At 32.0% G+C, this 16,605-nt stretch overlaps 4 protein-coding genes across 4 annotated transcripts; 1 reads left to right on the top strand and 3 right to left on the bottom strand.

Annotated features, from left to right (window-relative positions):
* Nucleotides 1-113: 113 nt before the first annotated feature.
* On the top strand, nt 114-6,693 carry DFA_00064 (uncharacterized protein; the record flags this gene model as incomplete). Its single annotated transcript, XM_004357724.1, has 11 exons — nt 114-1,699; nt 2,036-2,328; nt 2,526-2,557; nt 3,088-3,329; nt 3,418-3,588; nt 3,661-3,996; nt 4,075-4,284; nt 4,368-4,606; nt 4,673-5,254; nt 5,327-5,746; nt 5,816-6,693. 11 exons carry the CDS (start codon nt 114-116, stop codon nt 6,691-6,693), a joined length of 4,989 nt encoding a protein of 1,662 aa, XP_004357781.1.
* A 57-nt stretch (nt 6,694-6,750) lies between these two features.
* Nucleotides 6,751-14,690, bottom strand: DFA_00063 (uncharacterized protein; the record flags this gene model as incomplete). Its single annotated transcript, XM_004357723.1, has 20 exons — nt 6,751-6,765; nt 6,864-7,588; nt 7,662-8,102; nt 8,182-8,846; nt 8,928-8,999; nt 9,065-9,130; nt 9,207-9,431; nt 9,531-9,884; nt 10,201-10,317; nt 10,360-10,408; nt 10,505-10,576; nt 10,938-11,789; nt 11,853-12,272; nt 12,343-13,088; nt 13,178-13,243; nt 13,329-13,547; nt 13,620-13,976; nt 14,083-14,256; nt 14,289-14,451; nt 14,576-14,690. 20 exons carry the CDS (start codon nt 14,688-14,690, stop codon nt 6,751-6,753), a joined length of 5,913 nt encoding a protein of 1,970 aa, XP_004357780.1.
* Nucleotides 14,691-15,043: 353 nt separating this feature from the next.
* DFA_00062 (uncharacterized protein) lies at nt 15,044-15,583 on the bottom strand (the record flags this gene model as incomplete). Its single annotated transcript, XM_004357722.1, has 1 exon — nt 15,044-15,583. The coding sequence occupies one exon, from the start codon at nt 15,581-15,583 to the stop codon at nt 15,044-15,046; it is 540 nt and encodes a 179-aa protein (XP_004357779.1).
* A 370-nt stretch (nt 15,584-15,953) lies between these two features.
* DFA_00061 (uncharacterized protein) lies at nt 15,954-16,566 on the bottom strand (the record flags this gene model as incomplete). Its single annotated transcript, XM_004357721.1, has 3 exons — nt 15,954-16,181; nt 16,246-16,279; nt 16,427-16,566. The coding sequence occupies 3 exons, from the start codon at nt 16,564-16,566 to the stop codon at nt 15,954-15,956; spliced, it is 402 nt and encodes a 133-aa protein (XP_004357778.1).
* Between the last annotated feature and the right edge of the window lie 39 nt (nt 16,567-16,605).

The following is a 16,605-nucleotide window of genomic DNA, read 5'->3' as shown; positions in this document are numbered from 1 at the left end:
ACACCAACAACAATCTTGAAATTCCTTAGCTCAAAATGTTATTCTTCAAGTTACTTGAAAGTTTAAAAAGGTCAATATAAATTAAAATTTAGTATTCTCTTTTTTCGAAAATAATGAATAATAATAATGATACTAGTAGTATCATATCAGTATTTAGAAATAGATATCTATTAAAACATATATTCAGTTATACTTTATGTGCCAAGCAACAAGAACTAGCTCGGTTTAGTAATGGATCTTTCATTGTGATGTGTTCTAATGCTGTTTCCGAACAAGACAATAACAAAAGACAAAACAAACTTAACATTTTAAGATATGCATACAAATACACTCCCAATAACATCGATTTGGATCAGGTATTACTTGCAAATATACTAGACGAAAATGATATTGATATCCTCAAGATTGTATTCACTGACAAAAAAACACAACAAATTATATACAATGTTAATAATAACAATAATAATGATGATGATTCATCCTCCTCCTCCTCCTCCTCATCCTCTTCTTCTTTTAATATTAAAAGTGATGATAATAATGCAACTTTGTATTTATATAAACATTCTCAACAAACAACTCATGAGTTTTACAAACGTGTTGGTCAATCTGCTGTGTTGATGTGTCTCAACGTGGATATTATTCGTACCTATTTCAAAAAGTACCCAGATCAAGATCTCCCTTTATCAAAACTGTTGTGGAATGGTGGCAATAGAGCGGAGAGAATCAAACAAGTTGTTATTGCTCTGCTAGAACTGCAGGATGATATTGAACAAGTAAAGAAATTAAAGACAAAGGCTATTGGTATTCTTGGACCACATTTGCAAAACGACAACCACAAGATCATAACAATTATGCAACTATTACTTTGCATCCACGGGTTCTCTGTTGGAGAATGTTACGGGATCAACAGTAACGCAGAGGTGTGGCAACAAGTCGTTCAATGGAACATAGCATCGGTACTAGACTATTTTATACCGACTTACTTTGATCATATCATAGTGCATGCGTCATCGGTGCAACAAGTGAAACAGTTCTACCTAGACTATCCCCAAATGGCTCAAAGACTGACTCTTGGGAGGGCCAAAAGATCAAAGTACATGTATCGTCACTACGTTGACAAGTTATTGTTGCAACAAATAGAAACGTCAAATTTGTCGTCGTCGTCGGAGGAGGAGTATCTAAGAATCTCGGTCAACCAAGATTGGGAGGTGGAGATTGTTTTGGAAGCATTGGACGAGAATGGACTGGATTGTAAATTGTTGTTTAGATCTATGTGGTTTAATATAATACCATCAACGATGGAGGCATTATTGATAAAATACCCGAAATTAAAGAATGATATCATATCTTCTTATATACCCCACCTCCACAAGACTAGTTGGTGCAATTTAACAGAGTTGCCACAACTCAAAAGAATTTTGGGTTTGGTTGGCTCACACGACGAATTTAAGGTATTTTGGACTTATTTTGGTGTCAAAGGAGATTATGGCTTTAATACCAAAGAACAATTACAAATTCTCAAAGACAATATCGATTCATTTGACAAGATCATACAAGATGAATTGATAACCAAAGCCGTCATCAGTACCAATGCAAGGGATCAACAAGTCATTTTAGAGTTGTTTGACATGTACCCAAAATATGCAATCGACTTGAAAAAGCCACTACTCTTTAACGCATTCCATGAATCATTGGAAAAGTTTGTCGTGTTGGTCAATATTTCACAGTCCACCCAATTCAAGGATATCATCGTTTTTGGGGAATACTTTGGTTACACTCGAGATAATAATTTTTTTGTCACCAACTACCTCTTTCCACCATCCAAGAATTATTTGCGAGGCATCGATCAACTGGTCAGCAGCACCATCTTCAAGTCATTGGCAACCAGCTTTTTGGAAAAATGTGATAATTCAAATTGTTACATTCCCTGGATCTACTATATTTTACAAAACGACCAACTAAATCCTTTGAAAAGATTGCAAGAGATATTTCCTTCAGTGTACACATGCATAAAATTCACTAAAATCATTTCCAGGGTGATAGAACATAGATCAAAAGATATATTTTACCATCTTTGTAAAGAGGTTCCAAACCTTTTCAAAGAATTGAAATGGTCAAGTTTATACAGAATGATCAGTGAATCTCCAAAGACAAGTGAATTTATGTTCTACCTTATTGAAAACAATCAGGTTTTCACATTGACCGATAAAATAATCAACTCCAACTCGTATCACAAAATGTATGAAATGATCTTTGACATTAAAAAGCAACACAACCTCCTCATACCAAAACCAACTAGAAAAACAAAACGATTAAGAAAATTAAAATGTATTTGTAATATTTGTAATTGAGTGATAAAAAATTAAGATGAATTATGTTGTACTTTCAATTTAGTATAGATCAAATTAGTATAGTATTAATAGTATTAGTATACTGATACTAATATCAAAAAAAATAATAATAAATAAATAAAAAGGATGATTTCCTTTTTTTTTTTTTTTTTTTAATTTTTTTAATTTTTGAAGATAGAAAATGGATCGATCTTTCAAAGTTCATTGTAATTATAACTATGATCAAGCAAGGGAGGTGTACTTTTTAACCCTTACTTTAAAGAAGAAGAAGAATAGTCGATTGATATTCAGTAGGATAGATAATCGGTGATGGAGGTACCTAAAATGCAAGATCGTCATCAGGTCGCACAGACGATGGTACAACCACGAACCGAACGGCAATAATAGAGAACAGAGAATAGTCAAAAACATGATGCTGTTGTTGTTGTTGTTGTTGTTGTGGTACAATCATCTAAAGCATGTGTTCGCATACACCATAAAAGGAACGAAGGTGTTTCCTTTTTAGTAAAGATGAGAAACGAGATATTATCGCAAAGTAAGATATCTTCTTTTTTGTCGCAAGCTTGAGAGAAAGTGTCAAGCCACAAAGATGGTCACCATCTTTGTGTCAATATCATAATACCTACTTACTTTACAAACATACACATACAAATAATGAAAAGACAATACTATTATTGTTTGATTGTGTTGTTGTTGTTATTCACAACAAGCACCATCTCTTTTGATTTACCTGCAGATGAGCGTAAGTAAAACTTATCAGAATGCATCAATCACTCTATCACGTGTACGTGTGCACAAACTAATCAACGATGTTGATTTATTATCATACAATACTATAACTATAGTTGCAAGCGCAGTTTGGTTGATCAAAAACTATGGTGTACCAGTCCCAAAAGATCAAACATTATGTAGTAATTCCTATCCTACCTTTAAATGTGCTGATGATCCTCCTAATTCTGTTGCTCATGTAATCAACATGTAAGTATGAACGTTTGTTGCAATCCAGCACCACCACAAAAAAGAAACAACAATTCCTAACAAATACATTTATTTCATTGATATATAGTGTCATTGATGTATCATCACCGATTGATAATGGTGATCCCGATCCATTATTAGATTCCTTGTACTTTCCAAAACTACAATCCATATCAATACGAACAAACATGGATCTAAACAAAACATCTAACAATATTCTTTCAAAGTTAAAGAATCTTCCATCTCTATCTACCATTTCGTATGTATTAACAATCATCCATCATCATCATTATTATTATCATAATATAATCTAACCTAATTATTCTTGTAGTGTAAATGATGCAGCATTAACAGAGATACCAATTGATTTTCCATCTGATATACCCAATCTTACAAAGTTCTCATCTGGATACTCACCAATTACAATCACGAATAACTTTTTTGACGGTTCTAGTGTCACAAGCATAGAGATGTGGTATCCGTTAACCAATGTACCATCTATACTCAGTCTACCTTTTCTCAAATCATTTTCGATTGCCATCAATGCTACCCAACCACAAACCATAGTATTCACTATCAGTTCATGTCCATCTCTCAAATCAGTCTATATCGAGTCATACTCTTCTACCCAGATTACTGTAGATATTCAAGCCAATGTACAAGTCATGTATGCATGTTATAGATTATGAATATTGATCAATTGGCAAAAACTAATTAATTAATATCTCTCTCTCTCTCTTTTTAGTGAATTAAAACCATATCTATCATCAACAACGAGATTTGCTCTAACTGTAGCAAATCCTCTCTCTGTTCAAGTGTTTACCTTTTCTGGTTATTTGTCAACCATCTCACCACCTTTTTTGTCATTTACCCAAATTGCTCTTTTAAATTTGTTGAATGCCAATGTTACTGAAATTCCATACAACACAACCTACCCTGAAAAGTTAAATACCATGTATGTTAAAGATGTATCTCATTCTTCATTTTCATTATTAAATTATTATACTGACCAAATTCATCATCATCATCATTAAAAAGGTATATTGTAGGAAATAATCTTTCAAGTATTTCAAATATTACATTTCCACCACAATTGGGTAGCGTTTCATTTTCAGGGAATCAATTACAAACAATACCATGGAACATTTGGGATAATGTTGATAGTCCATATATTGATTTATCATCTAATCAAAATCTATCTGGAGTTATCCCCAGTAGTATGTGCAAAGCTAGACTCTTTATCAAGTCTACCGGTTTTATAAATACTCAAATTCCTGGTATGTAAAGTGTATTATTTTTTAATTATTATTTATTAATTAATTAATTATTTAATTATTTTTTAGATTGTTTTTGGTGTTTTGTACAAGATGTAAGTGCTTTTACTTCATCAATTACACCACCACAGGATTTTCATTGTAGCATTTATTTGAATAATGGAAATACAACTGCCAATCTCATTCTTGGGTCGACTTTATTGTTGGGCACCAACATTGGTTATGGAAGAACTGATTCAAAAGTTCAAATAGCAGCAATCATTCCAAACAGTAAACTCCGACTTTCTGTTTTAAACCGACCATTCAGTGATTTCTATACTCCAACTCCATTCACTTTCACATTGTCAGATGCCTATCCCTACTATGAAAACACTATCACTTTTACCGAAGTCGGTATACAACTTTCAGATTCATATCGTCGTATGGAGATTGGTAATAACAATATTAGACTATACATCCCATTTAAAGTTTATAATCCCAATATCCAACACACCATCAAGGTCAACACGACCATTCCATGTATTTTTGAATTTTACAGTAGTAATGCTGTTGTATCATGTATCTTGACCGGTATCATTGGCCCCAGTCCATTGGAAATTAGTGTCTCTAATGAGTTTACCAATGCTGCAAGAATCCTTCGTTTTACTCCTGGTAAATATTTAAATTAATTAGGAAATTTATTTATTTATTTATTTATTTATTTATTTATTTATTTTTAAATAGAACCAAATTATCCAACGGTTTCATCTGCGTCATTTGTGGTACAACAAAATAAATCTGTTGAAATTGAATTGTATGGAGATTTTGGAACTGCATTATCGAATCTCTCTGTAACAATCAATAGCACCGAATGTGCATTATTAAATGCAACGCCAACTTTAATTACATGTAACATACCTTCAATTAATAATAATTTTGGATTAGCATCGGTATTGGTTTCAGTCGATGGCTTGAACTTTACAAGACCAAATATGATATACTTTCCACCACCACCCACTCCAAACAATACAAACAATGGAACATCATTAAAAGAACAATGTCAACAACAAACTCATAGTTGTTATGGTAACGGTCAATGTCAAGACAATGGACAATGTTTATGTAATCAAGGCTACAGTCAATTGGATAATTGTTTAACTAAATGTAAGTCGACACAATTTTAAAATTATCGCTCATTATTAATTATTTTATTTATTTTATTTAATTTTTTAGATTTAAATACAACAATACCAATTGAAGCAAATCAAACTGCACCAGTTACAAGATTTAATATTGATGGTGTAGAGTTTAGATTTGAAATGTATTCTATTCAAGAATTGGATGTTGATGGTGAGACTGTCATCAAACAAGTGATGACTGACAAGTGGGATTCTAATATTACAACCATTGGTGATTTGACTGTTGCCAATTATACATTATCGAGTAATGATACTTTGGCAAATGTTACTGCAACGGTTTCATTCTCGTCACAACCACGTACAGTAGCATTTGGCAACCAAAACATATCGATCGATCCCAATTCGATAAAGGTAACTGTTGGAGTTGCAAACTGGAAGTTTAACAACAACATTGCTACACTTCGAGTAATCTTTAAAACATGGGTCAACAACCAACAAGATTTTGATGTTGGTTGTGAGGAAAAGCAATCAATTGATTCTTTTTCATACGATTCATATTCTAATACCATTAAATACCTTAGGGTTGTTAAAAATGGTATACAGTTTACTGGTAGATTCGTAGACTATGTATTATCAGATGGCCGTTCAACTTATTCAAGAACCCAACTCGTCTCACTCAACAAATCAACCTCTAATCCAGATGAATCGATTGCACTGATTGGAGTGGGTATGCCACAATGCCAGTCGTGTATACTGGACCCTGATTTCACACCATTGATCATTGATAACAATCAAGCCGACGAATGCTCTAATCAAAGCAACTCCAACACTTGGAAAATCATAGTTGGTGCTTGTGTTGGTGGTGCAGTCTTTATAGCATTGGTTGTTGGTGCTGTAATTTATTTAAAAGACTCTAATCTATTTAGAATGAGATTTAGAAACTCAAATCGTATTACAATGAAAAAGAGATAAAAATAAATATAATAAATAAAATATATTTTTCTTTTTATTTATTATAATCTAGACATTTTAAATATTGTATATCTTAATTTGGTATGACGTTTCAGATAAATAGATATCCCGACTACCAAAGCTATAAATGCAACACCTCCAACACTGATACCAACTGCCAATTTCCATACATTTGAATCAACGTCTTGGCACCCAACCGCGCGACTTGTATCGACGATCAATGGTGTAAAGTCTGGGTCAAGCAAACATGACTGGCATTGAGGCATATTGATACCAATCATGGCAATTGATTCATCTGCACTGTTGTTTCTTGGTTGAAATGATACTAGTTCTGTGGTAGAATAGGTTGATCTACCGTCTGATACAACATAATCCAAGAATCTTCCTGTAAACTGAATACCTTCCTTTAAAACTCTTAAGTATTGAATGGTATTGCCTGAGAAATCGTAGGCAAATAGATCTACATTTTCTTGCTCATCACAACCAACGCTGATTCCTTGTTGATTGTTGACAATTGTTTTAAAGATAACACGAAGAGTACCAATATTGCTTTGGAATTGCCAATTGTTAATGGAAACTGCCACCTTGATAGCGTTTGGTGGAATGGTTAGATTTTTACCACCAAAAGATATAATTCTTTGTTGTGATGAAAAGGAAATGGTGGCTGTTATATTTGCACTTGTATCATTACTGATTAAAGTGTAGTTGGCAACAGTCAGATCCCCTTGTTTTGTAATGTTTGAATTCCAACTCTCTGTTAAAACTTCCTGAGAGACTGCATCAAATGTTAATTCCTGGACTGAATACATTTCAAACATAAATTCAATATTATCAATTTCAAATCTTGTTACTGGTGCAGTTGTATTAAATTCAATTGGTACTGTATTATTTATAGCTAAAAATTAAATAAAATTGTAAATATTAATAATTATAAAATAGTATTTTGTATTTTAAATTTCACTACATACGTTTTGTTAAACAATTATCAAATTGATTATAACCTGTATTACATAGACATGAACCATCGTCTTGACATTGACCATTACCATAACAATTATGTGTTGTTTGTTGACATTTTTCTTTTGGAGTAGGTGAGTTTCCTCCAGAGGTGGAACTAGTTGTTGTCGAGCCGTTGTTTGAAGATGGTGGAGGTTGAACATAGAACATATTGGAACGTGTAAAGTTTGCTCCGTCAGAAGAAACAAAAATAGATGCAGACCCATACCCCAAGCTAGAGGCATCAATTGTACAATTTATATTTGACATGAAAAGGTGATTAGGAATACATGGTACAGTGTTGTTAAAGATGATAGTAACATCGACTTGAGAACCAAAATTTCCAAATAAACTAATAACCTTTTTTGTACTATTAAAATCGTTAATTTCTGCTGAATTTACAACTGGGTACTCTAAAATTAAAATAAATAGGTAAATATAATTAATTAATATTATTATTATTATTAATTATTTTTTTATATTTTAACATACTTTGATTATATTGATAAATGATAGAAGATGAATAGAATTCATTGAAAATGGATATATTATATGATCCTGTGGGTAGGGCACCTCGAGTAGAGCAAGTTAATAAACCTGTGACTGAGTCGATTTGTGGATTTTGACAGATCACTGTGGGACCAATATCGGCAGAATATTCAATGGTGGGATTGATTGCTGAAAATGCGAATGAAAAAATGACGGAATGAGCCACTTGCACTGCATCGATGGTAGTGGCGTTGAATCCAACCTCAAGGATGGCCAATGGCACAGAGTATGAATACATGTTGGATGTGAGAATAGCCATATTTGTTTTGGTATAGTAGTTTGAAAATGGAGGTTTCATTTGAATCTTTAACATCTTGTTGGGTATGATTGCATTGAGTGTATAAAGTGGTTGTGAAGGATTACCATACCCAAGAAGCGAACCTGTTATGATGGCACTGCCGAATATTGTAAACACCTCGGCATTATCAACCGATGGAGAGCAAACCATTGTGGATGGTGGGTTCAGATTGGTCAAGAGAACACCTTCATCAAAATAGCACCACAGGCAATTTGGAGCACTTGTAAGATTTGTTCCCTTGATATTCAATTTAGAATGACATACATCTTCTGAAACTGATCCAATTACATAGGGATTATTTTCAATGTTACTAAAAAAACAAATATGGTAAATGTAAATATAATATTCGATAGAAACACTCTATAGTATGTTCACCAACAAAAACTCTTACATTGAAGGAGAATTAATGTTTTCAAAGTAATCCCAAGGTATACCTCCATTTAGATTGTTACCTGCAAAATTTCTATTTTAAAAATATACAGTTTAATAGATTTGATCTTAAAAATAATAATAATAGTTGATACATACAAATAGAGCAGTGAAGAAGGAAGTCGAACATTTGGAATAGAGGCAAACATTGATTCGGTCAATAGTCTAGAGAGAGAGAGAGTAAAAAAAACATTAGTTGATTGTAAACCTAAACTTTGATTTTTTTTAAATAATACATTACAATGACAATAAATTTGGGGAAGGTATTGTAAATGGATAGGTTGTTAATGTTGAGTATGAAATCGACAATGAATCTAGATTTTTATAGGAATCCAAAGGGAATGGTGTAATTGTTGAACTTTCACCTACCAATGCCACCCTAGCTAGTGATAAAGGGTTCAACACCCTTAAATCGAAATTTACTTGACGTTGAGAGATAGTACCGTTTGATTTTCTAATTAATGCTCTAAATAAAATGAAATGTATAAATATAAATATATAAATATAAATATATACATATATACATATATACATATATATATATATATATATAATTTATACATACACATCTAATAATTGAGGTGGAGAGGTATTAATAAAAACGGTTATTTTTTTAGTAGTATCACTCTGAATGATAAGATTGAGTAACTTTGGGAAAGTCTTTGATGTAAAAGTAACACTAGGGCTTATCGTTGAATTGACATTGAACTTTAATTGGTAGAGTAGAGGTAGATTTAGAGATTCATCTATTCTAAAAGATCCAAATACCGATGATCCAATATTAATTATCTCTAAATTGGAATTATTAAAAAAGGTTGGAGCCATTGTAACAGGACTTTCGAGAGAGTCAAACGATTTCAATAAAGGTAAACCAGTTGGAAAATCATTTGGTATAAATTTTACTGTTGGACATTGAATTCTATTAAATTTTAAAATAAATAAGAGAGAAATGAGAGAGAGGAGAGGTTAATATTAACAAATATATATTAACAATATTAATATTTACTTTATAGACAAAAGTTTCGGCATATTTCTAATAAAAGAAAGAAAGTTTAGACTAATGTCACCCAATGGAATAGAAGCAAAAATATTAATTGATTTTAGTTCTGGAAAGTCAAACTTTTCTATAAAGGGTGGTGAACCTCCCATATATGCAGATTGAGGTATATTACTTTGATCATACGTTTAGTTAGTTAGTAAATAATAGGTTGCATTATTAAGATGTATATACATACATTGATTGAATATGATTTAGGTTTGTTTCTGGATCAGTCATACAACCAAACACACCATACGAACATAGTGTTTGGTTTTGAGGTACTGAAAACAATCCATATTGTCTTATAATCCAACTAAAAAGTAAATAAGTAACAAATGTCAATATATATATAAACACCATCATTTTCCTTTTATATCTTAATTTCTTTGTAATCTTACATTGCACTATTTACTTTAAAAAAAAGATAACAACGGTAAAAGTTAGTTAGTTAGTTGGTTGTGAGGACTGATTTGGTTGATCTTGACAATTATTCTACATACGTTCATCTGTTGGTAGATCACCTGCTTTTACACTACTACTACTAGTATTGAATACTATCAACAATAGACTAACTGTGATAAACAAAAGAGAATGGTTCATCTCTCTCTCTCTCTCTATCTGTGTAGGTATCTATCTATCTATCTGTACTGTACTGTACTATTATAATGAATTATAGACTGATATCTAACTAATAACAATACTAGGCTAGTAGCGCCTACCTAGGACGTAGGTAAACAGCTTAGATAGCGATATAGATTCAATGAATTGGAGATCATGTCATCATCCATGGGTTGTTAATAGATACGGAACGGATCTAGATATTTTCGATTAAAACCTCATCAAACCCGAATAGTCTCACCCATTAATTTATTTATTTTTTTGTATTTCTATTTATTTATTTATTTATATTTTATATTTTCTTTAATATAATACTTTTTGCATTTCTTATTCTTAATCTAAAAGTATTACTATCTTTTAAATAAAATATGATAGCTACTAGCAATGCTATAAAGACTACTCCACCAACACAAGCACCGACGATGATTTTCCAAGTGTTGGAGGAATCACTTGGACACCCAGTAATACGACTATTGTCAATGATCAATGGTGTAAAGTCGGGGTCAAGTAAACATGACTGACATTGAGGAAAGTTGATACCAATCATAGCAACTGATTGATCGCTGCTGCTACCGTTGAGTGATTTCAAAGATACCAATTCTGTCTTGGAGTAAGTGGTACGACCATCCGATACGACATAATCCAAGAATCTACCTGTAAATTGTATACCTTGTTTGGCAACTCTTAGGTATTGTATAGTACTACCTGAAAAGTCGTATGACAAAGAATCGATTGATTGTTGTTCTCCACATACTCCAACTGCTTGGTTGTTACTCAATACTGTTTTAAATAAAACTCGTAGTGTTGCTATATTACTTGAATACTCCCAATTGTTGATAGATACCGACACTTTGATAGAGTTTGGATTGATTGTGAAATTGGTTTCTCCAAAAGTGGCTTGTCTTGCAGTGGCAGAGAATGAAATGTCTGCTTCCACTTGTGCAGTAGTCTCATTTGATAGTAATACATAATTGGCTGTTGTTGTATTGGTAGATGTTGTTATAGTCGAATTCCAATTATCAACAATCACTTCGTGTATAACAGTCTCTCCGTCAACATCCAATTCTTGAATTGAATATAATTCAAATAAAAATTCAACACCATCAATTTCAAATCTTGTAGTTGGTGCAGTTTGATTTGCTTCAATTGGTATTGTTTCATTGAAAACTATAAATATTAAATAAATATTAATATTCTTTTTTTTTCTTTTTTTCTTTTTTTACAACATACATTGAGTTAAACAATTATCAGTTGGATTATAATTAGTATTACATAAACATTGACCATTGTCTTGACATTGACCATTACCATAACAATTATGAGTATCTTTTTCACACTTTTCTTTTAGTGATCCCCCTCCTCCATTATTATTATTATTTGGTGGTTGTGCAAAATAAAGCATATTAGGTCTATTAAATAGAGCACCGTCAACTGAAACCATTAAAGATGCACTACCAAAACTATTTAATGATGAAATGGTACAATTGATAATATCGCGACTTGCAAAGCTTACAATACATGGTATGGTACCATTGATAAATACAGATGCATTATTCTGACCATTGTTTCCAAAATCACCTGTCAAACTAATTAATTTTGAATCTCCTGTCGTTCCATTATTAACTGATCCAGATGAAACTACAGGATATTCTAAAAATATAATAAAATTAGTAAAAATATTATTACTCTTATTTTTTTTTTGTTTACTATGTATATATACTTTGAATATAATTAAATTGGAAACTTGACATTGTATAAGCATTTGAAATAGTCATAGTGTAGGCTTTGGTAACAAGAACTGAATAACAAGTGAAAAATTGTTTGGTGTCTTCACCAAGATCTTGTACACAATCGATAGTGTCATCAATAGTGGCAGTGTGAGGAATGTTGGGATTATACAATCTAAATCCTACTATAAATGTAACTGCACCAGGTTGCTGAATAAAAGTAAATATCGCTGAATTAAATAATATTCCAACTTCTTGAACATTAAATGTGTAGTTATACTCTGCAGAGCCACCGGCTAAAAATGAGACCGCCAGAGGTTTCTCGACAAGGTAATTGGCATATTGAGATATTTGGAGTAATAGATTAGAGTTTGGAATGACATGTACAAGTGAATATTCCGGAGTGACTAGACCCCACCCAATGTTTTGACCCTCTATCTTGGTCTTTCCAACAATGGTTTTGATGGTTGCTGGCGTTGTCAATGATATCGGACATGTAAACCCTGCTGGTTTGGGTAACTGAGTCGACATGTGACCACTTTGGTAGCACCAAAAGCAGTCTGGCACCCATACCAAAGCAGTATTAGTGATTGACAAGTAGTTGATCTTGTTGCACAACATTGGTGGAACTGATCCACCCAGATTTAAATTAAGGTCAAAATGAACTCTCATATTAAATGATGTTAGGTCTGAAAATATTCCCCATGGTACTGTTTCTAAAGAGTTGTTATAAAATCCACTAAATAAAAAATAATAGATAGATAAATTAATTAATTAACTAATAATTATTATGATTTATGATTTCACTGACTGTTCAAAAATACTTACAGTGCATTCATACGAGATGGTATAGGAATGGATGGAATTATCTTTAAACCTGCATTTAATATATTCCTAGATGTTTTTTTTTGTTTTTTTTAGTAAATCATGAGAGAGAGACTTTTTAAAAGATATGATTAATTTAAACAAGCAAACTTACAAACTATTTAATTTTGGAGGAAAGTTTGAAAAAGGGTATTGATTTAGGAATTGAATATGACTTAATACTAAATATTCGAGGTTGGGATAATCATTCTCTAAATCGGAAGGGGAATAGGTTGAATATTTCCCATGAATAGCAAGACTTTTGATTGATGAGGGATTAGTAGTAGTAAACTCAAACCAAACAGCTGGTTGAAATATTAATGTTCCTAAAAAGCTATTTTGTGAATGAATGGTGGTCGGTGAGTTTGTGAAAAAATAATACTATCATTTATATTAGGATACATACATTTCTAAATTTGGTTTAGTTGTTGAATGATGAATTGATATCTTGTAAGATGTATCAGAGATAAAGGAAAGTCGAGTAATTTTTGGGAATGAAGCTTGAGTGATGCGATGTGACTGGGGAGACGAAGGAGAATAGTTGATAGAGAGCTCCAGGAGTGCTGGCAATGAAACAGATTCATCAATCACAAAATTAATATTAGTTTTGGATTCGATGGACAATTGTTGCAATTTGCTATTTGAACCTAATTGTGGAATGTCTGTAATGCTGCACAGACATACAAACGATAGGATATTTGGTACTTGTTGCATAAATCCAATTGGAATGGTTGTGATTGATGGATCACCAACCCCTTGTATCCTAAATAAATAAATAAATAAATAAATATATGTATTAATAATTAAATTAAGTAAAACCAACAAAGAGTACTCTATAGCGCTATAGTATACTTGTTTGTATTACATACACAAATGAATAAAGTTGAGTTAAATTTTTGATCAAGTTGAGCATGTTTAATGAAGGGTCGGCAATGACAGATGGAGTAGGAATGATCAGATTCTCCAAAAATGGAAAGGTAAATGCTAGTAGATTTGTATCTGGCATTCCATTGGTCATTAAATAGGTATCTCCAGTATAACGACTGAACAAATGAAAATAAAAATGGTTAGATACAAAGAATTATCATTCTCTAGATATGAATAGACATACATTGAAGTTAAATGATATAAACCATCAATAGATATCTTGCAAACAGCGAAATTTATACTACTACACATTGTCTGATCCATTGGTACATCGAGTCGATATTGTTTGATGATCCATATTGCACTATTTACTGCAGTGTGGGTGAGAGTATAATAAAGTTATAGATTTAATATTAGTTGTGATCGCCACGATAGAGGATAGATGAATAAATGACATGTGATCATAATGATCATAATGATGATGATCGTACTTACATTCTTCAGCAGGTATTGTTTGTGCAAAAGCAAAATGATGATGACGATCATAACCACCAAAGAAAAGTGGTGCGATGATCAACAATAATAAATAAAGTAAATACCTTTTCATCATTATTGTAATACACAGTATTTATATTAAAAAGATTACATTATAACTAACATCCACATGTCTGTCATTGCTTCCAATACTCGAGCATAACCATTCGAATAGGAATGGTTCCAACAACTATTATTCTTCTGATTAAAAGTCAACCTAAATATCTTGAGATATACAACCTTTTCAACGAACACTGATCTTTCTTCTTTTTTTATTTCAGGTCGAGTCAGGACTGCACAGGTTGTTAAGTATTATTGGAATAAATATATATATATATATATATATCCACATTATTATTATTATTATTATTATTATTATTTTACATTTATTATACAATTGTTGTCCAATAAGGAGGGAATCCCTTCCTTTTAACTAGATGAAGTGGAAGTGGAAGAAGGTTGAGGTATAAAGTTTTTAAAATGTTGTTTACGTTTTAGGTATGCTACAAGTGCCTGTTGTTTATCGGTGCTCGATTCCATTTTTTTCAATGCTGGATATAATTCGGATTCCAAGTGATCCCAATTATTTTCAATGTCTTGTAGATTGTTTGATGTTGCAATTTGTTCAGGTACAAATACATTCAATCTTGATTTGATTCTATAGGTTTCTTTTTTATCTACATGTGAAAATAATGACAGTAATTCTATTATTTTAGGCATTGATGGTGGTGGTGGAGGTGGAGGCGCTGATGATGATGATTGGCTTTGACCATGATGATGATGATGTGATTGTTGTTGTAACTTTAGTTGTTGATAATGTGATTGTTGTTGTTGTTGGTGTAACATAACAGCTGGATGTATTGTATAAATAACATTTCTCTCCAACACAAAGTATCTGTTCATATTGAGAGGTGACCAAAATAGGAAAACACCTTTAAGTGATTTGCTTGGTGATGGTAACCACGTCATCTTCTTTTAAAAAGTCTTCTTTGTTGTATAGAAAATAAAGTAAATGAATGAACTGTCCTTTCTCTCTCTCTTTGTTGTTAGAGCTCTACAAAAACAAAGATGAAAAGATTCTTTCTTTGAAATGGATAATTGTTTTTTTAATTATTTTCCTTGATCATATGATATCTATCTATCTTGTTCTTTATCTGGTAGTAGTATAATATCTTATTTATATTAATTTAATTTATATATGTTGCAAAAAGACTGACGGTGATGGTCATTGAGTTAAAAGTGCTGTGGGTTCTTTAAAACTAATGAAAAATAAATAAATTAATTTAATTAAAAATGTGATGATCAACAAAACAAAGGGAGGACAGAACCTACCTAATCTTTAATCGATTTTCATATTTTGTAAAAGAGAGAACATAGAAATGAATAGTTTAAAGTGTATCAGATCAGTCACATCTAGAGTTGTTGCATCAGTCAACAAGAGTAACTTTGCTTCCTTGTCATCATCGACATCGACTGCACCAACCTTCTCGATGACCAAATCAACAACTCTTTTCACTACTCCATCGATCTCTTCTTCTTCATCATTCATCTCTAAATTCTCATCATCCTCTAACGATGATTGTAGTCAGTAGGTTTCTCATCCCATCCATTTCTCATCATCCCATCCATACATTACCATTAGTCCAGTCTTCTTTTTCATCTCTTCTAGAATTTGATTGGAGAAGAAGAAGAATGAACCAACCAACCAACCAACAACCAACCTATTTCAATCAGAAGAGAAGATTACAATAGATCTAATTAGATCTTAGATACTTCTATAGGTATATTCAATAATATATACTTGTTATTTACTCGTAGTAGTAATTACGAGTTTTACTTCCACGGATGGATGGAATTTCATTCTCTCTCTCGTTGTGACTTTTTTTAGTGTCATATGACCCTATAGACGCATGGAATGAGGGGGGTTCATTCGAAAGAAAACACACCAACATTTTTTTTTATTTTTTTATTTATTTTTTTGATCTTCATCC

This window comes from Cavenderia fasciculata, assembly GCF_000203815.1.
Source record: "Cavenderia fasciculata unplaced genomic scaffold Scf_Dfasci-F-a-11f03.f1-5, whole genome shotgun sequence".
Classification (NCBI taxonomy): Eukaryota; Evosea; class Eumycetozoa; order Acytosteliales; family Cavenderiaceae; genus Cavenderia; species Cavenderia fasciculata.
This window is presented reverse-complemented; position numbering and strand designations above follow the sequence as displayed.